Source organism: Amblyraja radiata, chromosome 19 (genome assembly GCF_010909765.2).
Source record: "Amblyraja radiata isolate CabotCenter1 chromosome 19, sAmbRad1.1.pri, whole genome shotgun sequence".
NCBI lineage: Eukaryota > Metazoa > Chordata > Chondrichthyes > Rajiformes > Rajidae > Amblyraja > Amblyraja radiata.
The window spans coordinates 22,756,674-22,780,548 of NC_045974.1; the positions used below are offsets into that span (position 1 = coordinate 22,756,674).

The 23,875-nt window shown below is 45.5% G+C and overlaps 1 protein-coding gene across 1 annotated transcript; it reads left to right on the forward strand.

Moving 5' to 3' along the window:
- Window positions 1–10,483: 10,483 nt before the first annotated feature.
- On the forward strand, window positions 10,484–23,316 carry LOC116983994. Its single transcript, XM_033038001.1, has 6 exons — window positions 10,484–10,731; window positions 18,171–18,373; window positions 18,852–18,924; window positions 19,930–20,020; window positions 21,751–21,848; window positions 22,412–23,316. Exons 1-6 carry the CDS (start codon window positions 10,587–10,589, stop codon window positions 22,690–22,692), a joined length of 891 nt encoding a protein of 296 aa, XP_032893892.1. The 5' UTR covers window positions 10,484–10,586; the 3' UTR covers window positions 22,693–23,316.
- The last annotated feature ends 559 nt before the right edge of the window (window positions 23,317–23,875 follow it).

The following is a 23,875-nucleotide window of genomic DNA, read 5'->3' on the forward strand; positions in this document are numbered from 1 at the left end:
ATGATGCCACACTGCTACACTATATTCCATCTGCCACTTCACTGCCCTCTCTACCAACCTGTCCAAGTCCTTCTGCAGAATCCCTGCTTTCTCTACACTACCTGCCCTCCACCTATTTTCGTACCATCCGCAAACTTGCCACAAAGCCTTCAATCCCATCGTCCAAGTCATTAATATACAACGTGAAGAGTAGCGGCCCCAGCACCGACCTGCTGCGGAACTCCTCTAGTCACTGGCAGCCAACCAGAAAAAGCCTTTATTGCCACTCTTTGTCTTCTGCCATCCAGCCAACCTGCTATCCATGCTAGTATCTGCCCTTTGATACCATGTGCTCTCATCGTCCTTAGCAGCCTCAATTGTGGCACCTTATCAAAGGCTTTCTGAAAATCTAGGTAAACAATATCCACCGACTCTCCTTTGTCCTGCTATTTACTTCTTCAAAGAATTCCAGCATATTCGTCAGGCTCCCCTTCACAAAACCATGCTGACTTAGGCCTATTTTATCATGAACTTCAAGTATTCCATAACCTCATCTTTTATAATGGACTAAAATTTTACCAACCACTCCAGTCAGAATAACCAGCCTATAGCTTCCACTATTAAGCTTTGCTCCCTTATTGTACAGTGGGGTAATATTGGCAATTTTCCAATAGTCTGGACCCACTTCTGACTGGTTAGGAAGGAACTGCAGATTCTGGAAAATCGAAGGTAGACAAAAGTGCTGGAGAAACTCTGCGGGTGCAGGACAAAAGTGCTGGAGAAACTCAGCGGGTGCCTATTTCCTTTGCTCCATAGATGCTGCTGCACCCGCTGAGTTTCTCCAGCACTTTTGTCTACCCACTTCTGACTAGTGATTCCTGAAATATCACTATTGGCCCATACTTAGTCACGTGTGGGACCAAAAATATGAACATTTGTGGAATGCATCTCTTCTAATTCTGAAAGCATTACAGGTATATTGTTTTGTACTGTATATAGGATTCGTATTTTTTTAAAGTTTATCAAGTGAAATCTTTATGTTATGCTGACAATGTTTGTTCAGGGTCAGAGGTCAAATTGGACTGGTCACGTGTGTGATCACACGGAATCATTTTTTTCATAACTCAGTGTTATCTTACAATTGTGGGAATTGTGGGAGGGGGAATGGACATATGACATATGATGTTTCGGATCAGTACCCTTCTTCCGACTGGTTGGAAACTGGGAAAAATGAGGTTGGGGCAGGACAAACCTGGCAAGTGATTTGTAAATACAGGTGATGGGTGGAGGGGGGGTAAGATTGGCGGAGTAAGTGACAAAGGCGAGAGTGAAATGGAGACAAAAGGATGTCAGATAAGGAAAGAAGAGGCGTGTAAAGCAGGGGGGATATGGGTGAAATGGGACCAGGGTGAGGGGAGTGTGGGTATATAAAAGAGAAATTTGGAAGATGAGCATACACAGGAGGGGAAAAGAGCAAAATGAATAAGGTGGTAGAAGATAGTGGGAGAAATGTGTATGCACCGACCGGGTTAGGGGTAAGGCAGGGGGAAGAGTGGAGTGTTTGTTGGGCTTTTACTTGAAATTGTAGAATTCTATGTCTGTAAGGTTGTAAGTTGCCCAATTAGACTATGAGGTGCTGTTCCTCCAGTCTGCTTGCGGCCTCGTTCTGGCATTGGAGGTGGCCTTGGACAGAAAGGTCTGTATGCGAATGGGAAAGAGACTCAAAATTGTTCACAACCGGGAGACCCTGCCAGCCTTGGTGGGCAGAGTGTGTGTTCAGTGAAACAATCGCCTTGTTTAACCTTGTACTCGTTGATGTACCGAAGGCCAAATCGGGAGCACCAACTCCAATAGATGAGGTGTATATGAATCTCTGTTGCACCTTGATAACGCTAGGCTATGATAATGGAGAGAGAAAAAGTGAGCCAATATCACAAATGAAACACGACAGAAATATCTACTTCTGAAAAAGTGAAATAATGTAGAAGTTGCAAAATTTGTTACATTCCTGAAGGCTGCACTGTATGCAGTCATATGGGGAAGTGCCATACCTCGGGATTGTTGCAATAGTGCAGGAACCACACAGATAGACACAGTCGAAGTGTAATAGAGAATTAAAATCGCTTTTACAGACTACAAATCGTTTGCCCAAGTTGCTCTTGGTTTCACCAATGTTATGTGTTGCAATGCTCCAATGAAAGTATTAAAATTGGAACATTATGTTGCAACTTTGCAACACACTGGTTAGGGTGCACCAGGTATAGGCTGGAATGCGAAAGATCACGGGCATGAAGCAGAAGGGCGGTACACTGCCTGATGGTGAACAGAGTCTGGCTGATGATCTGAACAGATTTTTCAACAGATTTGACTGCCCCACACCACCCCAGCCTCCCCCACCTGGTCTGCTGACCATTGCTGCTTCCTCTCCACCTCCCCTCCCTCTCTCCAACACTCCTGAGATGTCACCTGTACGGAGTCCCCTCTTTCCACCTCCCACTCCACCAGCAGCCCCACCTATGACTCTTCATACTGCTCAGGTCAAGATGATGCTGGACAGACTGAAGCCAGGGAAAGCAGTGGGGCCCGATGACACCAGCCCAAGGCTACTGAAGACCTGCTCTTCAGAGCTGTGTGGTATTCTAACACACCTGTTCAACCTGAGCTTGCGTCTACAGAAGGTTCCAAGGCTGTGGAAAACATCTTGCCTGGTACCTGTCCCAAAGAAGACCCATCCCACTCACCACAATGACTACAGACCAGTAGCGCTCACTTCACATATTATGAAGACATTTGAAAGACTTGTCCTTTCCTACATCAGGACTAGTGTGTCAACTCAAATGGATCCTTTACAATTTGCATATCAGCCTAACATCAGTGTCGATGATGCCCTCATTTACATGTTGCAGAGGGTGTACACACATTTGGACACTACTGATGCATCTGTAAGGATTACATTTAACACAATTCAGCCCCGATTGCTAGGGGAGAAGTTGGAGAAGATGAAAGTGGATCCATCACTGGTACTGTGGTGTTTGGATTACCTTTCCCTCAGACCACAGTACATGCGCCTACAGAACAATGTCTCAAGCACCATCTTGAGCAGCACAGGGGCTCCACAAGGAACTGTGCTGGCTCCATTCCTGTTTACCATCTACACCGCAGATCTCCAATATAACACCAACAGCTGTTTTTTGCAGAAATTTTCGGATGACACAGCTGTTGTCGGCCTCATCAAAGGGGGAAATGAGGAGGAGTATAGAGACATAATAAGCAACTTTGTGGAGTGGAGTGCACACAATAACCTCCATCTTAACACCACAAAAACCAAGGAGATAGTTGTGGACTTCAGGAGGGGGAGGAGGAGGACTCAAGCAACACCAATCACCATTAAGGGCACTGAGGTGGAGGTGGTCGCTAACCACAGGTACCTTGGTGTGCAGCTTGACAGTGAGCTGGACTGGAAGGGTCATATGGAGGCGGTGTACAGGAAGGGACAAAGTCGACTGTATTTTTTAAGGAGGCTGAGGTCATTTAACATCTGCCAACCCCTGCTGTGCAATGTCTACCATTCAGTGGTGGCCAGTGCTCTGTTTTTTGCTGTGGCCTGTTGGGGAGATGGCGCCCGCATAGCGGACAAAAACAGACTGGACAAGCTGATCAGGAAGGCCGGCTCAGTGGTCGGGGCTGAGCAACGAACGGTCCAGCAGGTGGCAGAGGCCAGAACTGAACAAACTGGGTTCAATAATGACCAACCCCACTCACCCACTCCATGCCCTGAAGGTGATCAAGAGCAGCATCTTCAGTCAGAGACTGATTGCACCAATGTGCAAAACTGAGAGACATAGGAAGTCTTGTATACCAGCTGCTATAAGGTTATATAATGCGCATAAATAACTGCACTTTTTTTCATTCATTGTATTTTAACTTGTATTTTAACTTGTATTTTAACTTGTTAAGTATGGAAGCTATTTGAGGAAATGTGTGGTGTTATGTCTGTCTTGAAGCTGTCGTGGCACTGTAATTTCCTGTAAAGGATTATTAAAGGTATAATCAATCAATCAACATGTTTGATGATGACGATATCTTAGTCAGTGGAGTGCTGCAATTTTTGAGGAGTGTGTAGACATTGGCAGTTAACAATAAATAGATCAATGGAGGGTAAAGACCGAAGGCAGGGGTCCCGTGGAAATTGAGGATTAAGGAGGCAGGAGATCGGGTCGACAGTCTGGGGTGAGGAAAAGAGCTCAGAGGCAGAGGGGCGAAAGAAAAGTTCAACGACAAATTAGAACAGAGATGAGGATTTGGATGGAACAGTGCTGAGGTCTCTGCGAGGACTGATTATTCAGAGAGGGGAAGAGCAGAAGGGATGATGACAACATGGCAGGGAAAGTGACTGGTGGGAGAAGGGGGGGGTGGTGAGTATTGAGGAAAGTGAAAGGTGAGAGAAGTCTCGTGAAGTTTTGGAATTCAAGAGCTGATCAAATTTGCAATCCTTCATGTCTGAAATGAAGGGAAAAATGTTGCAGCACCAAATCAGTTGAGGATAAAGGGGAAGGTAGACACAAAATGCTGGAGTAACTCAACGGGACAGGCAGCATCTCTGGAGGGAAGGAATGGGTGATGTTTTGGGTCGAGACCCTTCTTCAGACTGATGTCAGGGGAGAGGGCGGGACAGAGATAGAATGTAGTCGGAGACAGTGAGATTGGTGAGAGAACTGGGAAGGGGGAGAGGATGGAGAGAGAGGGAAAGCAAGGGCTATTTGAAGTTAGGGAAGTCAGTGGTCATATCGCTGGGGTGTAAGCTACCCAAGTAAAATATAATCCTCCAATTTGCGCTGGGCCTCACTCTGACATGGAGGAGGCCCAGGACAGAAAGGTCAGATTGGGAATGGGAGCGGGAGTTAAAGTGCTGTGCAACCGGGAGATCAGGTAGGTTAAGGCGGACTGAGCGAAGGTGTTCAGCGAAACGATCGCTGAGCCTGCACTTGGTCTCGCCGATGTACAGGAGTTGACATTTGGAACAGTGGATACGGTAGATGAGGTTGGAGGAGGTGCAAGTTAACCTCTGCCTCATCTGAAAAGACGGTTGGGTTCCTTGGATGGAGTCGAGGGGGGAGGTAAAGGGACAGGTGTTGCATCTCCTGCGGTTGCAGGGGAAAGTATCTGGGGAGGGGGTGTTTGGGAGGGAAGGGACGAGTTGACCAGGGAGTTTCGGAGTGAAATATGTCTGCGGAAAGCAGAGAGAGGTGGAGAAGGGCGAAAATGTTGGAGGATTATATGCTGTATGCGACGGCTGATGGGGTGGAAGGTGAGGGCAAAGGGGACTCTGTCCTTCTTACGAATGGGGGAAGGGGGAGCAAGAGCGGAGCTGCGGGATATCGAGGAGACCCTAATGAGAGCCTCATCTATAATGGAAGAGGGGAACCCCCGTTTCCTAAAGAATGAGGACATCTCCGATGCCCTGGTATGGAAAACCTCATCCTGGGCGCAGATGCGGCGTAGACGGAGGAATTAGAAGTAGGGGATAGGTATTTACAGGCAGCAGGGAGGTAAGAAGTGTAGTCTAGATAGGTATGGGAGTCGGTTGGTTTGTAGTAGATGTCGGTCAATAGTCTGTCTCCTGTGATGGAGACGGTGAGATCTAGAAACGGGAGATGTCGAAGATGGTCCAAGTGAATTTGAGTGCAGGATCGAAATTAGTTGTGAAGTTGATGAAGTCAGTGAGTTCTGCATGGGTGCAGGAGGCAGCACCGATGCAGTTGTTAATGTAGTGGAGGTAGAATTCGGGGATAGGGCCATTGGACGCCTGGAACAGTGATTGTTCGATGTACCCTACAAAGAGGCAGGCATAGCTAGGGCCCATGCGAGTGCCCACAGCTACACCTTAAATTTGGAGGAAGTGGGAGGAGTCGAAGGAGAAGTTATTGAGGGTAAGGACCAGCTCTGCTAGGCCTAGGAGAGTATTAGTAGATGGCAATTGGCTGGTTCTGCAGTCGAGGAAGAAACGGAGGGCTTTAAGACATTCCTGGTGGAGGATGAAGATGTAGAGTGACTGGAAATCCATAGTAAAGATGAGGGAGTGGGGGCCTGGAAAACGGAAGTCATTGAAGAGACGAAGAGTGTGTGAAGAGTCTTGGACATAGGGAGTGATTGGACCGGGGGGATAGGATGGAGTCGAGGTATGTGGAAATTAATTCAGTGGGACATGAACATGCAGAAAAATAGGTATGCCAGGACAATTCTCCTTGTGGATTTTGGGGAGAAGATAAAATCGAACTGTGCGGGGCTGGGGAATGATAAGGTTGGAGGCTCTATGAGGTAGATAGCTGGAAGTGATGAAATCAGATAAAATGAGAATAATGGGGAACTACAGACTACAACAGCTTTGAAATCGCTCATTGTGGATGCAGAGGGTGGTTAAGGGCGTGTATGCACTGATGCCTCACATGTCGCATGCATCTCACATTGTGATGAGAACAGTACTGAGAGAAATGCTGATCATTTGAACAATCTCACTACATTATGGTTATGCTAGAGAGGGTATAGAGAAGGGAAGCATGTTTCCTTGGGGCATTCCGAATTATGAAGAATGAAACTTCAGTTTAAATCATTGTGCAATGAGTTTGAGCTGGAGACATTTGTTCTTGAAAATAAGTTCTGATTAGCACCTCATCAAAGACATGAAGGGAAACGGGTATAAGATACTAAACATGCAGAATACTACGTATAGTTTTAAAGAGGAACTACACACTCTAAGAAAGGAAATGTACTTATACAAACTGCAATAATATAAAATGCCACACCCCACCGGTTAATCAAAATGAAAGCTCTTAAAATTTAGAATGTACAGCACAGGAACGGGCCCCTCGGCCCCCTATGTTTGTGCCAATCATGATGCCAAGATAAACTGATCTCATCTGCCTGTACATGATCCATCTCTTTTCATTCCCTGCACTTCCATATGCCTATCCAAAAGCTTCTTAAACACCACTATCGTATCAGCCTCCACCACCACCCCTGGCAATGTGTAAATAAAATGTGACTCACACATCTCCATTAAATGTTCCCCTCTCACCTTATAGCTATGCCCTCTATTGTTGGACATTTCCACCCTGTGAAAAAAGGTTCTAACTGTCCACCCTATCTATGCCTAGCCATAATTTTATATACTTCTATAGTCTACCCTCAACCTCCAATGTTCTAGAGAAACCAATCCGAGTCTATCCAACCTCTCCCTGTAGCTGAAACCCTCTACTCCGGACAGCATTCTGGTAACTCAATGGGTCAGACAGCATCGCAGGAGAACATGGATAGGTGATGTTTTGGGTCAGGTCCCAACCTGAAGCGTTACCTACCCATGTTCTCCTGAGATGCTGCCTGACCTGCTGAGTTACTCCAGCACTTTGTGTCTTCTTCATGTTCGTATTCAATTTCAATTTCTTCAATTTCTCTTTGGCACAAAGATAACGGAGTCAGGGGATATGGGGAGAAAGCAGGAACGGGGTACTGATTGGGGATGATCAGCCATGATCACATTGAATGGCGGTGCTGGCTCGAAGGGCCGAATGGCATACTCCTGCGTCTATTGTCTAAAGAGTGCAGATGGCTTTCTGCAGTGTTCTTACAACTCTTTCTACTTTATAATTTCCACAGTTGTGGCTTCGCAATGTTGTAACCTCAGTCAATTGCAAATGTCCTGATGTTATCACTGTCAACTCTCCACCCCAGTGTTTGCATAACTTTGAACACCATGGCTAAGGATTGCAATACAGATTCTCCTCAATTTACTACACCCAACCTACAGACGGCCCCGTGCATACGATAGAGGCTTTGGGAGATTGGCAGGCAGGATGGATTTGGCGGCTGCTGGCATCTTCTGCCAGGTGGAAATGGGGTATTTCTGCGGGTCTTCTCTCCTCACTCTCCCACCCACTCCAGCCTCAACAATCTGCTGGGTGGTGGAGCCCAGCCGAGCTGGGAGCTTTGAGCTTATTATTTGCACAACAGCTGAAGGATTATTTGGGAGACAGACTCAGTTAAAGATACAGCTGCAATGATATAGCCAAACTGGGAACTCACAGTCCTTCTGACCTCTGGAAAATTCCCCAGCAGTCAAGTTTTTTTTTCACACAGAGAGTGGTGAGTATCTGGCATGTGTTGCCAGAGGTGGTGGTGGAGGCAGATGCTTGTGGTGTTTAAAAGAGGCTTTCAGATAGGCATGTGGAAATGCAGGGAATAAAGGGATATGGATCTTGTACAAGCAATGGGACCCGTTTCCTTGGCATCATGTTTGGCACAATAGGTTTGGACCCATTCCTATGCTGTTCTGTTCTGTTTTTTAATCAATAATAAATAACTCAATAACAAAACTTTTGCTCAAGTTTCTAACATCTGCAGTTTCAGGATTAATGACATTTCAGGTTGAGACCCTTCTTCTGATCCTGACCCAAAAGATCACCTTTGGCCCTAAGATTTGGCCCTAAGATTTAGCTCTCCCCTCCCCCCACCCCGGATTTTCCGCCCCTGGGTGGTAGCAGAATATGGGGAGAAAGCAGCAACAGGGTACACCTGAACCTACATGCTTACACCTGCACCTATTTTTCTATGTTTCTATATTTCTATCCATGTTCTCCAGGGATGTTGCCTGACCCGCTAAGTTACTTTGTGTCTCTTTATTGCAAAAATCAGCATCTGCAGTTCCTTGTGCCTCAACTTTACTCTTTAATCAGTTACAACCATCATAGTCTTTCTAATTGAATCACGAAGGTGTTACAATTAGCTGAATGAGCGAGAATATGGTAGATAAAATAACTTGATTACACGTAACTGAAAAACAGAGTATTTGTTAAGTGGTGAGAGATTGGGTAGTGTTGGTTCAGGACGACCCAAGTGTGCTCATACACAAGTCACTGAAGACCAACACCTGATTAGGGGGAGGGGGGGGCAAGTGGCATATTGTGTTTGTAAGAAATGTATTTAATTGAATGAGTCTTCTTCTTTCGAGTCCATCTTGTTACAAATTTTGACCTCGCTGAAAAGGACGCAAGCTTCCGGCGGCAATCAGTGGGAGCCATCACTTGTCGCAATAGATGATGGTGGGAGCAGGCACGGAACTGGCTATCAAAACATGGAGGGGACCTGGGGACAGGGGGGACACCATTTTTGGCAGCCGCGCGCGCATGAGCACACTCACACACACATGCGCGAGGCTTCGGAGGCTCAATCCAGCGCTAAATGCAGCTTAACTCTGCCTGTTTCGCCAGGTTAACCTACAGCCCTGACTGGACTGACGGGACACCAGCGCTGCTTCTCTGCGCTGGCCATATTTCCCGCAAGCCCAGGCAGGTTAACCTGGTGGGACAGGCAGAGTGAGCTGGGTTTAGCGCTGCTTCTCTGCGCTGGCTGTGGGCCTGGGGGTACAGCTCGCGTCTGACTCCCGACCTCTCTGGCCACCCGTGGGGGGGGGGGGGCACTCGGGTGGGTACGGGACAGTGCCGGAGACCTGGCCGGGATCGATCCTGGCTGTGGATGAGGTACAGGTCTGTGCCACGTCTCCCTCCTCCAATCACCGCACTCTATCCTCAGTCCCACCACCTCCCCTCCCCACTCCTCCCTCCTCCAATCATCGCGCTTAAACATCATGTTCCGCCCCAATTGCCTGCTGACCGACGTCTCTCTCGTCCAATCGGCACCCTCGATCAGCAGTCCCACCTCCATTGTCTCGCGGATTTTAAAATCCGGATGACAAAAACTTGGGGGGGATGTCCCCCACCTCTAAAAACATAGGGGGGGACGTGTCCCCTCTGCCCCCCCCCCTCCCCCCACCCTGGATTTTCCGCCCCTGGGTGGTAGCAGAATTAGCTCAGGATACTTCCAGTTTCCAGCCCCGTGACGTGGACGCTTCTGCTATGGGGTCATTGTAGGAGTAAGAAGTCTTAATGCAATTGTTTAAGGATATGTTGAGACAACATGGTCTATTGTGTGCTGCTTTGGTCTCTTTACCTAAGAAAGGAAAGTATTCAAATGAAATAATTTTATATCCAGCATCAGTCATCATCTGGAAACATTCCCACAGCAGCGCAAAGCAGCTCAGAATGTCTCGACTTTGGTTAAGACAGTGAAGGAATGTACAAGGCGAGAAATGAGGAACTGCAGATGTTGAATTATAATATAAAAGAGACAAAGTGCTGGAGTAACTCAGTGGGTCAGGTGTATCTCTCCAGATCAATGTAGAAACAAGGAACTGCAGGTGCTGGTTTACAAAAGAGGACTCAAAGTGCTGGAAAAAAAATCCCAACCCAAAACATGACCTATCCATGTTCTCCAGAGATTCTCCAGCACTTTTTGTCTATCTTTGATAGAAACAAAGGACTGCATATTCTGGTTTATATCACCTATCCATGTTCTCCTGAGATGCTGCCTGACCCGCTGAGTTACTCCAGCACTTTGTGTCCTCTCTGGAGATCAGGGCGTTCGCGTTTCGAAACTGCTGGTACGGCGTGGGCGTCTCCCCTTCCGTAGGGCAGGCGGCGCCGAGGGACTGATGCCGAGCGGCGGCCTCTCTCCGTACGCAAGGCCGAGGCTGTGTCCGCGGCCTACTCGCCCGCATGGCCTTTGCCATGGCGCAGCAGACAGCGCTGGCCGTCTGCCTCTTCATCTGCGCCTTTGTGGTGGTGCCGAGGATTCTGCTGGGGTCGGGCGGAGGGAAGGAGGCGGCGGCGCGGTTGTCGGGAGCGGGACACCAGCGCCCAGGTAGAGGAGGGCGGGGTGAGGGGAGCCTCAGCCCCGGGAAGAGGGGAGCCCCTGATCCGGGGAGAGAGTGGGTTCCCAGGGAGGAGAGGGGTTGCCCGGGAAGAGGGGATCCCCCGGCCTTGGGAGCGAGGCAAGCCCCTGGGGGAGAGGGGAACCCCGGCCCAGGGAAGCACTTGAAATGGATACCTCGGCGTGCAGGGCAGATGCTGGGTTTGAGACCTGATCGAAGTATCTAAATTTATGAGGCATAAATAGGGCAGACAGCCAGAACTATATTGTTTCTTATTTATTGAACTTTTTATATTTTTGTTTGTGTATTAATTATTGAGTAATGTGTTTACAAACGTGTTACTGTGTTGCAAACAAAGATCCTATAGGATCTTTGGTTGCAAGTAAGAATTTCATTGTTCTGTTTTCAGTACACATGACAATAAAACACTCTTGGCTCTTAACCCTTTTCCCACGGTGAAGAGGGCATAGCTTTAAGGTGAGAGGGACAAAGATTAAAGGAAAAGTATGGGGCAAGTTTTCTTTTATACAGAGGGTGGTGGGTGCCTAGAATGCTTTGCCAGCAACCAGCATCATTAAGGACCCACACCACCCTGGCCACGCTCTCATTTGTGGTGTTAGGGTTGAGATGAGGTGAAATGTTACTTGGAGGATTGTGAATCTTTGGAATTCTCTATACTCAGATGTGGAAACGTAGTTTTTTTAAATTTTATTTCAAAATATACTTTATTCAATTGGTAAATATATACAATTTCTGAACCATTCAAACAAAATTCATCCGACATTTTCGGAGACTATACAAACTTTTTCCAGTACAATTTTTTTACATTTGTCAAATTTCACCAAACAGTCCCCCACCAGTGCCACTCTGTGGCCCCTGTTCAAGTAATAAATATATACAATGTGTACACAGTGCGAAAATTTTCATCTGACATTTCAAGTTCCACAAAAAATGTCCCCCACCCGTGCCACTCATGTGGCCCCCTGGTGTGGGATACCTTCCCTTAATTTAATTTGAGGGGCGTCTCCACCATACTGTGCCCCCCATGTCCAGCAGCGGAAGGACCCTAGACTGTGGCCCTCCCCCACCGAGCCTTGGCGTTGGCTGCACCAAGCTTCAGCGAGTCCCTTAGCACGTACTCCTGCAGTCTGCAGAGGGCCAGTCGGCAACATTCCCTGACGGACATCTCGCTCTGCTGGGTGGTGAGCAACGCTCGGGCAGACCAAAGAGCGTCTTTCACCGAGTTGATGACCCTCCAGCAGCACTCGATGTCAGTCTCTGAATGTGTCCCTGGGAACAGTCCGTAAATCACAGAGTCCTCTGTGACGGAGCTGTTCGGGATAAATCGTTCCAGGGACCCTTTCATACCTCTCCAGACTCATTTTGCAAATCCACACTCTGCAAAGAGGTGGGCAACCGTCTCCTCTCCATAGCAACCGTCCCGGGGGCAGCGTGCGCTGGTAGTGAGGTTCCGACGGTGCAGGAAGGATCTAACTGAGAGGGCTCCCCTCACCGCCAGCCAAGCCAGGTCTTGGTGCTTGTTGGTCAGTTCTGGCGATGAGGCATTTTGCCAGACAAGCTGGGCAGTCTGCTCTGGGAACCACGCCACCGGATCCATCGAGTCCTTTCCCTGCAGTGCCTGCAGGACATTCCGTGCTGACCACTGCCCGATGGACTTGTGGTCAAAGGTGTTGGTCCGGAAGAACCTTTCAACAGACGTCAGATGGGGCGGCAATGTCCAGCTGACTGGTACATTGCGTGGCATCTGCGCCAGGCCCATCCTTCGCAACACCGGGGACAGGTAGAACCTCAGCAGGTAGTGGCACTTAGTGCCCACGTGCCTTGGCTCTACACTTCGCCTGATGCAGCCACACACAAAGGTGGCCATCAGGATGAGGGCGACGTTGGGCACGCTTTTACCCCCGTTGTCTGCCGACTTGTACATGGTGACCCGTCGCACCCGGTCCATCCTCGACCCCCAGATGAACTGGAAGACGGCCCGGGTGATCCCTGTGGCGTAGGAGGGAGGGACAGGCCACACTTGTGCCAAGTACAGCAGACCCGAGAGCACCTCACACCTGATGACCAAATTTTTCCCGGTTATGGAGAGGGAGCGTTGCCTCCACAGCTCCAGCTTCCTCCCCACCTTGGCTATCCGCTCCAGCCAATTCTTGTTACTCGACTCAGCCCCCCCGAACCAGATCCCCAGCACCTTCAAGAAGTCAGGCTTGATGGTGAAGGGGATGGAAGATCGGTCGGGCCAGTTGCCAAAGAGCATGGCCTCGCTCTTCCTGCGGTTCACCCTGGCTCCCGTGGCCGACTCAAACTGGTCACAGATGCTGATCAATCTGCGGACCGACCTTGGATCCGAGCAGAAAACGGCGACATCGTCCATGTACAGGGAGGTCTTGACCTGAATGTCCCCACTGCCTGGCAATGTCACTCCTCTTATGCTCGCATCCTTCCTGATGGACTCGGCAAAAGGTCCAATACAGCAGACAAACAAGACAGGAGAAAGAGGGCAACCCTGCCTGACTCCAGACCTTACAGGGAAAATGTCTGATTCCCACCCATTGATTTGGACTGCACTACGGATGTTGGTGTAGAGCAGTTTGATCCAATTTCGGATTCCCTCCCCAAAACCCATTTTGGAGAGCACGTCCCTCATGTACGTGTGATGTGGAAACGTAGTTGCCGTGTTCATTCAGTTTTGAACCGTTTGTTCACGGTACAGAAGTTTGAAAACATATCTTCAGATTCAGGGACAGTTTCTTCTCAGCTGTTATGAGGCAGATGAACAATCCTATCACCAACTAGACAAAGGAAACTCTTGGACTATGTTTACTGGTCTTTAACTTGCGTTATTCCCTTAAATCTTGTATCTGTACACTGGACAGCTTGATTGTAATCATGTACAGTGTTTCCGCTGACAGGATAGCACACATCAAAAAAGCTTTTCAGTGTACCTCGGTACGCGTGACAATAAACTACACTAAACTTTAGATTTTTCAACATTTAATGGAATCAAGAGATATGAGGGTGGTGCAGGGAAATGGTGCTGAAGTGTATAATGGACCATGATCAATGAATAATGGAGCAGGCCGAATGGCCTTTTTTCCTACCCCTTGAGCTTTACATGTTCTCATTTGACCTATATATAACAAGCATAATGGATCCTGGGGCTTATGGAGGTATGCAGTACATAAGTACAAAATTATGGTGAACCTTTACAAAATACTACTTGGCCACTTTTGGAATTTAGTTTCCAGTTCTGGACACCACAGTTTAGGGAAAAAAATGAAGGCTTTTGAGAGTATTTGAAAGTGATTTTACTAAGTTGGACTGCTTCTTGTAAGCTAACTGTGATTCTGGAAAGGTGAAAATGTCTCATCTGAAAGATGGCACCCTGGATCCAACTCTACCTTCGTATCTTTACCAGAATGATGCATGAATTAGGCGGTATGGAGAGGGTGGACAGACTTGGATAGTTTTCTCTGAAACGCTGGAGGTTGTGGGGAGACCTGATGGAAGTACATAAAGTTATGAGAGGCACAGATTGGGTAATAATAATAATAATACATTTTATTTATTGGGCGCCTTTCAGACATCTCAAGGACACCTTACATAGATTAACAGGAATATAAACATATAATCAGAATAAAATAAATAATAAAGACATCATAGAAACACAAATTAAACACAGAATTCAGTCCAAAAACAAAAAATCAAAAACAATGTGAAGAGAGAGCAGCGGCAGCTAAAGCGCGCCAGCGTCCACTCTCCCTTCACGGCAACCATCTTGGACAAAGAATAACAGGATTACCATACAGACAAAAAATCATCCCCCCAACAATGGTTACCACTGTGGGCGAAGGCACAATGTCCAGTCCCCAACCCCAAGTTCACCCCAAAGTCAGGCCTATTGAGGCCACCGCAATTGCCTCTACGGAGGCCCGATGTTCCTGGCCGTTCTCACCGGGTGGTGTTGCCCTGGCGTCGGGAGAGTCCTCTCAGCGGCTGGGCCACCTGGAACGGCCGCTTTCTAGCTGGAGACCGCGGCTTCCCGAAGCCGACAAGGCCGCGCCGGTTTGGAGCTCACAGGCTCCCAATGTTGAAATCGGCGCCGCCCGCTCCGCTCCGCAGACCCGCAGCCCGGAGGTGTTGAACACGGCGGTCACAGCTCACCGGAGCTCCAGCGCGTCGATCCAGCACGGCGACCCAGGCAAGGCATCGCCCGCTCCGCTCCACGATAGCGCTCCAGCGCTGTGCCGCCACCGAGGCCGAGGTGCTGGGCGGTCCCCGCCAGGAAACGGCGCTCCAAGCCACGAGGATGGGTCGACGGGCAGCACGGAGAAAAAGCTGCCTCACCGACCAGGTAGGGACCTAGAAGTAAAATTGACCCCTACCCCCCACATTAAAAAGTCCATATCTCCAAACATCACTAAACAGGACTAACTAAAACTTTTTTAAAAAAGCGAATTAAAACGGACGGCTGCTGGCTAGCAGCCGTTCCCCAAGATGGCTCCTCCTACAATGTAGGAGTAGACCTGGGCTTCCCAACCTTTATCGTCCCGTTTACCCCTGGCGACTTTAATAGCACATAACAATGTTATTTCACTTATTTATGAACAACTAATGATGAACAGATATACCAGAACCAAACACAGTTAGTCAATGAGAATAAATATGTATTGTTTTGTTGTATTGTATTCAATTTATTGTCATTATCTCATATTAGAGACAACAAAATGAATTTTCCTTGCAGTCGAGTAAAATAAATAATAAATAAATAAAACATATTAAAATTAAAATTAAAATAAAGCACAAACACAGAAGTCCACGACACAACATAACCACAACACAACACAGTGGCACCAAAGTTGAGGAAGGTACCATAGTCCAGCCAGCCTCCCCGCCGATCTTCCAAGATGTTCACCCGTGGTCGGGGCCTCCCGAGCACCCGCAGTCGCCGCCGTGGGCGGCCCGATGCTCAGGCCCTCGCGCCAGGAGCATCGGGCCGCCCACAAATCCAGAATCAACAAATTTAGCCTCTGGGGGTAAATTTACCCCAGGTTGGGAACCCTTGGGGTAGACGGTAAGAATGCTTTTCCCAAGATGGAAAATCAAATACCAGAAGTCATAGCTTTAAGGTGAGAGGGGTAAGGTTTATGGGAAATGTGTGTGACAAATTTATTTTTACCGAGAGGGTGTTGAGTGGCTGGAATATGCTACTGGGAGCAGTGGTTGAGCAGATATGTTAGTGGCATTTAAACGACTTATGGATAGGCACCTAGAGTTTAGCTTATTGTCACGTGTAGTGAGGTACAGTGATATTTTGTTATGTGCCATCCAGTCAGCGGAAAGACAATACTGTCTATGATTAATCAAGCCGTTCACAATGTACAGATACAGGATAATGGGAATAACATTTAATGCTAGATAAAGTTCAATTAAAGATAGTTCGAAGATTATGGAGAGATATTGGTTATGTGCAGGTAGATAACTGATGGTCTTGGTATGATGTTCAGTGCAGCTGTTGTGGGCAGAAGAGCCCATTCTTGTGCTGTGCTGTTCAATGCTCTGTAATGCACTGAAGGTTTATGTGCATATGTTTCTGGATTGGGGTTGAAACTCTTGGCCTTGTGACTTAGGTTTTTAGTTTAGTTAACAGTTCGGAAACAGGCCCTTCGGCCCACCGAGTCCGCGCCGACCAGCGATCCCCGTACACCATCTTACAAAGTAGGTACCATTTGCAATCTTATTTGCAATCTTTACTGAAGCCAATTAACCTACAAACCTGTACATCCTTAGAGTGTGGGAGGAAACTGATGCACCCGGGCGGTTACAGGGAGAAAGTACAAACTCCGTACGGACAGCACCCATGGTCAGGATCGAACCCGGATCTCTGGTGCTGTAGCGCAGCAACACTACCGTTGCGCCACTGTGCCACCCCAAAGTGGGACTTGGAAGGAACCATTGAGATACAGCTGATGGCCTATAGTATTCACAATGCAGTAGCAAGTAAAGTCTCAACCTATGGTATGTCATTCCACCCATGAGTCAAGGAAATATCTTTGTAAGCATTGTCACTGGTAATTATAATTTATATTAACAAAATCAATTATTTAGTTTGCAGACAGCTTCACTGAAACGTGTTGTGAAACTTATGTAGGTCTTTTTTCACTATCAACCTTTTTTTTAGCCTCTATATTTTGTCTTCTCTCCATCATCTAGCTCCTTTTCTATGCCAAAGGTGCATTTTATTCCTTTTTTTAGGCTTCATTTCTTCTGGCTAAAGTTCAAGTAACATTGTTTGGTGAGTGAAGAGTTAATTCAAACAAATCTTCCAATAAAGTTGTAGGATTGTTTTCAATGACCAGTAATTAGCATAGCATTTACCAACACAAACCATGACGTGCCAACTGGGACAATGATGTCTGCAAGTTATGTACAAGTGGAATTTGTTTGAATCCAATCATAATGTTAGAATTGGGTGGGAAGGAATATGAGGCTCTACCAATCTTTGCCTTTTAAATTCAGAAAGTAGAAGGCTGCAGGTGAACTTGTATCCTCCTTTTTGTCAAGTATGACAATCTGGGAGAGTTCTCGGTTATCTTTTAAATTTAGCACTTGGTAATTTCTGTAGGTTGTATGGCAGCTAAAGCAAACTCGTGCCGGTAAATGATAAGTATAATTGCAATAGTTATTGCCTTTGTGTTATTGCCCTTGTATTAGGCAAGTATCGTAGGGAAAAATAAAAGCATCCCAAAGTATGCCATTGATGTATCTGCACATATGTGATATGAGCCGAGTGATAGGTTCTCTGATTTAGGTTGAGTACCTCTGGTTGGGCCTTGTATGGGTTAATTGGGAATTTATCTGGATCCTCTGATTAGAGAACTATTAGAATTTACAGTAGATCTATGTAAGTTGTAGGTTTTCCTGGAAAAAAAAACTGCCTTCAATCCCATTTTTATGCTTTCCCCAAAGTTTTGGAGCTTTCTCTTAAAATATTTGTCCACTTTCTTTTTCAATGCGAGTGTGGATATTGCTGTCAGCTCTGTTCTTGCATTCTCTGCATGAATAAACCTCTGTATAAATTATGTTGCTCCCTCATCCCTCTTTCTTATTTTGCCAATGATGGTAAATTTGAGATTTATAGTTATCGACCTGCCAGCCAATGATAAAGGTTTACAGTACAAAATCTCGTGCAATTTTGAACTTTTACAATTAAGTATAAGAAAGCTACTTTTGATACAGCAAGCCATTTTAAGAGGCAAACATTCTCTGAACCTTCCCATATTGTGTTTTATATATTTATTGCATACTTGGTATGGGTGAGTTTGGCTTGTTCTGTGCTTCATATTATGGAATACTGGATAAAGATGATCATTTATTGTCAAATCTCTTCATTTGACCGATGTTGCAGGCTCTGGAAGAGGCCAGCCAGTGTCCTCAAACTCGGAATCAAATGACCCCAAAGGACAACCTAATCTCAGGATGCAGCCAGCGAGAAATCAAAAAGAAGCAAATGATGAAAAGACTCAAGGCCGAAACAAAGGATTTATTTTCCAGTTCTTACCACTTTACGCAATAGGGATTGGTGCATATGCTGTTTACAAACTCATGCAAGTACGTGAATCACTAGTACACTTATGACTGCTTACCTTTGTAGACATAACCTGCAGCACACAAAGCCATGCGGACTATCTCTAATTAGCCCACTCTCTTCCAAATTTAATTAAATCCTATCTTTGCAAGGTCGCTACAATCTCCTCTTTTGCGCTGCAAAAGATATGCTGCCTGACCCGCTGAGTTACTTCAGTATTTTGTGTAAGAAGGAACTGCAGATGCTGGTTTAAACCAAAGAGAGATGCAAAAAGCTGGAGTAACTCAGCGGGACAGGCAGCATCTCTGGAGAGAAGGAATGGGTGGCGTTTCAGGTCGAGACGGGTCTCGATAAGTCCTTGATAATTCATGTATGTTTTACAGATAATGAAATCTAGAATATACTGCTTCGGAAAGTCAAAAACCTGTTGCTTTGTTTCCAAATAATTTATTTTAGAGTTACTACCTACCACTGCTTGATTTTATTTTCTTGCACTTTCAGTTAAAGTTCAACGAAAATGAAAAACTAAGTAATGAAAAAAAGAAGCGGGTTGAAGATGAAAAGAAAAGTACAGGTACATGTTTTTAAATTATTAATGCTGATAATTCTATAGATTACAGTATGTTAACCAAAGTGTGCAACTTTAACCAAAGTGTGAAAAGGCTGTGATAAATAATAATCGCAGATGCACAGAAATATTTTTGGCAATCAGATTTTCCATGTCACACATTTCTGATTCAGATATGTTTCACATTTTAACACATTAAATAGAATACTGGAACTTCCTACCTAAGAGCACTAAAAGGAGTATGTACAGGAATTTAAATGATTGCTTTTGAAGGAGTGCATCAAATTCATGATTATTCTTGACACGATTATTGTAAAGGAGGTAGAAATGGTCCTGTGTGTGTTCTGGATTTTGGTCTTATTTGGGAGTACTTTCACAATCGGGACTGCAGTGGTTCAAATTGAGAGCCATTTGGAGGATAATACGTGCTTTCCTGTCTAGTGAATGTGTATTGCTAGAATTAAGACTTTTGGGGAAGAAGGTTGAAAATCTTTTAAAGCTGCACTGAAGTGTAATTTTTTTTATGCTGCACTGGATCACTGAAGATGATGCACAATTCTTCAGATAGAGTACGGCAGGTTAATTGGCCTCTAAATTGCTCCAAGTGTGTAGCGAGTGGATGGGAAAGTAGGAAAATATAGTACTAGTATATGGGTGATCAGTGGTCGGTGTGGGCCGAACGGCCTGTTTCCGAGATTTATCTCTAAATTAAACTTAATGCTTGACACATCTTGCAACGAGAGTGCTTCCAAGAGAGCCAAGAGTGGAGACACAAAGAACTGCTAATGCTGGAATTTTGCAAAGAATTCAAAGTGCTGAAGTAACTCAGCGGATGAGGCATAATCTTTGGAGGGTATGTCTAGCCAACGTTTTGGGACCCTTCTTTAGGCTTCCTGACCCGTTGAGTTACTTCAGCACTTTGTGTTCTATGCAGAGCTAAGATTGATACTTATAAAATAATATTTGGACTTCAGAGCAATCTAGGCAATTAGGAATTTTGTTTTGTTCTAGAAAATCAGCTTTCTGATCTGGAGATGCGTTTAGAACAGACTGAGAGAATGTTGGCCTCGTTAGCAAAAGAGTTAGATCCACTAACCAACAGGTAAGTGCTGCAATTTCTCTTTTTTTGTTTGTTTGATTGTGATATTTTAATCTTGGTAAATTTCCTCTTTGTCTACCCAGTGCAATTGCACATATTAATTTACCCGTGAATGTGCCAGTCTGAAGAAGGGTACATCTCTTATCCATATTCTCCAGAGATGCTGCCTGACCTGCTGAGTTTCTCCACCACTTTGTGTCCTTTTGTGAAAACCAGCATCTGCAATCCTTGTTTTTACAATGTGCTGGTCCTGATTATTCTTCGCTTCTACCGAGTTTAGCCTGTTAATGATAATTAATAATAATAATAATACATTTTATTTATGGGCGCCTTTCAAGAGTCTCAAGGACACCTTACAAAAATTGAGCATGTATAGGAAAAACATGTAAGGGGAATGAAATAAATAGTAGAGACATGACTAGTACACAAAGTAAAGACAGAATTCAATACAAAACACAGCATGAGGCAATTAATGCACAGATGAAAAGGGACGGGGACGTGGGGCTAAGGATAGGCAGAGGTGAAGAGATGGGTCTTGAGGCGGGACTGGAAGATGGGGAGGGACACGGAATTGCGGATCAGTTGGGGGAGGGAGTTCCAGAGCCTGGGAGCTGCCCTGGAGAAGGCTCTGTCCCCAAAACTGCGGAGGTTGGACTTGTGGATGGAGAGGAGACCGGCTGATGTGGATCTGAGGGACCGTGAGGGTTGGTAGGGGGAGAGGAGGTCAATGAGATATGTGGGGGCCAGATGGTGGAGGGCTTTGTAGGTGAGGACCAGGATTTTGTAGGTGATCCGGTGGGAGACGGTAAGCCAGTGAAGTTTTTTGAGGACTGGAGTGATGTGATGCCAGGATTTGGTGTGGGTGATGAGTCGGGCGGCTGCGTTCTGGACCAGTTGGAGTCGGTTGATGTAGGTGGAGCTGATGCCAAGGAGAAGTGAGTTGCAATAGTCCAGTCGGGAGGAGATGAAGGCATGGATGAGTCTTTCAGCAGCAGGCGGTGTGAGAGAGGGTCTGAGTTTGGCGATTAGTGGGCAGATGCCTTGACCTCATTCCTGAACAGTAACTTAGGTACTATCTCTGGTGAGCTTTGTTGTGGTTCAGCCTGAGGAGGAGCATGGCAGTACCTGTACCACCATAACTGAAGACCTATGTCTTTAACTGCACTAGTTCATAATGTAAAAGTAGTTGTCCGATTTATTCCACCAGCGTTGCCCTCAGGAACATGTCTGCCTGAATTTTATAGATTTCTATCAGGTGCCCTCACAACCTCCCTGGAGACCTGCCAGAAGAATATGAGATTATAGCAGGCATAGATGGGTAGACAATCACAACTTTTTCCCCAGGATGAAACAAATCAAATACTAGAGGGCAAAGCTTTAACATGAGAGGTGCAAAGTTTACAGGTGATATGCGGGGCAAGTTTTTTTGTTTTTTTTACACTGAGGGTGGAAAGTGCCTGGAACTTGCTGCTGGGAATAGTGGAAGAGGCAGATACGATAGAGGCATTTAGGAGACTTTTGCATAGGCACATACATGTGCAGAGAATGAAGGGATATTGATCATGTGCAGGCAGAGCAGATTTGGTCTTGGCATCACGTTTGGCATAGACATTGTATGCCGAAGGGCCTGTTTTTGTGTTGTACTCTTCTGTGCTCTGTATTCTATGTAAGCACTATTTGCCCTGCTTAACTATATGAGCTCAATTGTATTTATTGCTTTGCATTTACTATAGTGTCAACGCTGTTGCTTCTGGGCAGAAGAATGAAATCATGACACAGCTTCAACAAATAAGAAAACTGATAAAAGAGAGGCAGGCACCTGATGTTGATGGTAAAAGTATTAGTGTAAAGGTCCTGAGAAATTGCAGTTGTGAAAATCACTTTAAAGTATGCCACCAGTATCTTTATTAGGGTATAGTTTGTAGTCCTTTAAACCCTAGTCATTAACCCCACCTTTTTGACCACGTAATCTTGCTAATACCTTTTTTAAATGTTCAGTATCAAATTTAAGTTGATTACTCTCTTGTAAAACTCTTTGAGGGATTTCTAAAATATTAAAATTGCCATATAAATGTAATTTGTTACCAGCGCATAATGTTAATCAGACCATTTGTTTTCTTTTTTGAAAGAGAAGTCGTGAAAAATCGGAAATCTAGAAAATATATTAAACTGCATAAATGTGATTATATAAATTACATATAAATGTAATGTTTTAACCAGAGCATAATGTTAATCAGATAATTTTTCTTTTTTTGAAACTGGTGTGAAAAATGGAAAATTTAGAACAGAAATGATACATTTTATAAAAAAACTTGTGATATTATGATTTTGGAAATTCTATATAATTAATACACTTCCAGTTCAGAATTTTAATATAAACATTTTCTTTACTAGATGATCTACTTTCTATCACTGAGAATCTCAAAGGATATATCCAGAGCGCTGAGGAAAAGACACAGTTGTCGGAAGATCTTGCCTTTCCAGATAGTGAGGAAGATTCACTAGAGGATATTGACTCGATAAATAGCAAAGCATATCTTCATGAAACTGAGTCTGTGGACAGCAGCTCCATAGAGGACTCTGAGGGGGACTTTGAACCGATGGGGAATTTGCCAGAAACCCGTGGGATCATGGAGTTGAGAAAACGCAACAAACTGAATGGGTTTTCAAACTGAACTGTCGAGGGTCTCCTTTCCATATCACTGGTTCATTTTGGTTGGTATAGTTCGGTTTTGCATGGTTGATGCATCATTACATAAGCACACACTCGGGTAGCACAAACTTTATTGTCTCTACTATATACACCAAAGTGTAGACATGTTTATTGTAACTAGCATCCTTATTCTTTATTCGAGTATACTGATGTTTATATATTATATATAAATTCACCAATGAAAGTTAAAATGAGAATCCATTTAATTACCAACATAATTTTATAATTAATTTACCATTTGTATGTTAGAAGCCGGAAATCCCAGATAGGGAAGATGAGCTGTTAAATTGTAGAGGGCGTGAATTAGGGGCCATAGATGTGAGATAATTGGTAGACACCGAGTGCTGGAGTAGCTTGGCGAGTTAAGCAGCATCTCTGAAGAACACGGAAAGGTGATTTTTCAGGTCAGGACTTCAGACTCGAAATTTTGCCTATCCACGTTCTCCAAAGAAGCTGCTTAATCTGCTGAGCTACACCAGCACTTTGTGTCTTCTTTTATAAACCAGCATCTGCAGTTCCTTGTTTCTATAAAATCTTTGGAGTTCGATTTAAAGGGAAGTTGGTAAAAATAAACAAAATACTCAGAGTGGAGAGGTCTGAGACTAATTGCATAAAAGACAAGAACCATTCGGCTCTTCATGCCTGCCCCACTATTCAATATGATCATGGCTGATCAACGCTGGCCTCAACTCCTCTCCTGTGCAAGTTCCTCATAACTCTCAATTCTTCGATCTTTCAAATATTTATCCACCTTAACCTTCACCATTCACCGGGCGGTGCCGTGCATGACAGCCTCGCCAACAACCTGTATCGTCTTTATCTTCTTTTGCTGTTTTGGTCTGTGTTTTTAGTGTACTTTTAGTTTTTGTATTATATTATGTGGGAGGGGGCGGAGGTGTTGGGGGAAACCTTTTTTATCTCTTTCCTCGATGGAGATGCGACTTTTTCATCGTAGTTCCGTCTGCACTGTGGCTTTAACATCATGGAGCCTGCACCCTTTGTTAGGGAACGACTGCGGGAGCTCCAACCACATCACGGGAGCTTTGGTCGCCCCCGACACGGGAGCTTCGATCGCCCTGACAGCGGAAGTTTTAATTGCCCTGACTGCGGGAGAAAAGGAGGAGAGAAGGTACAAGTTATTTGCC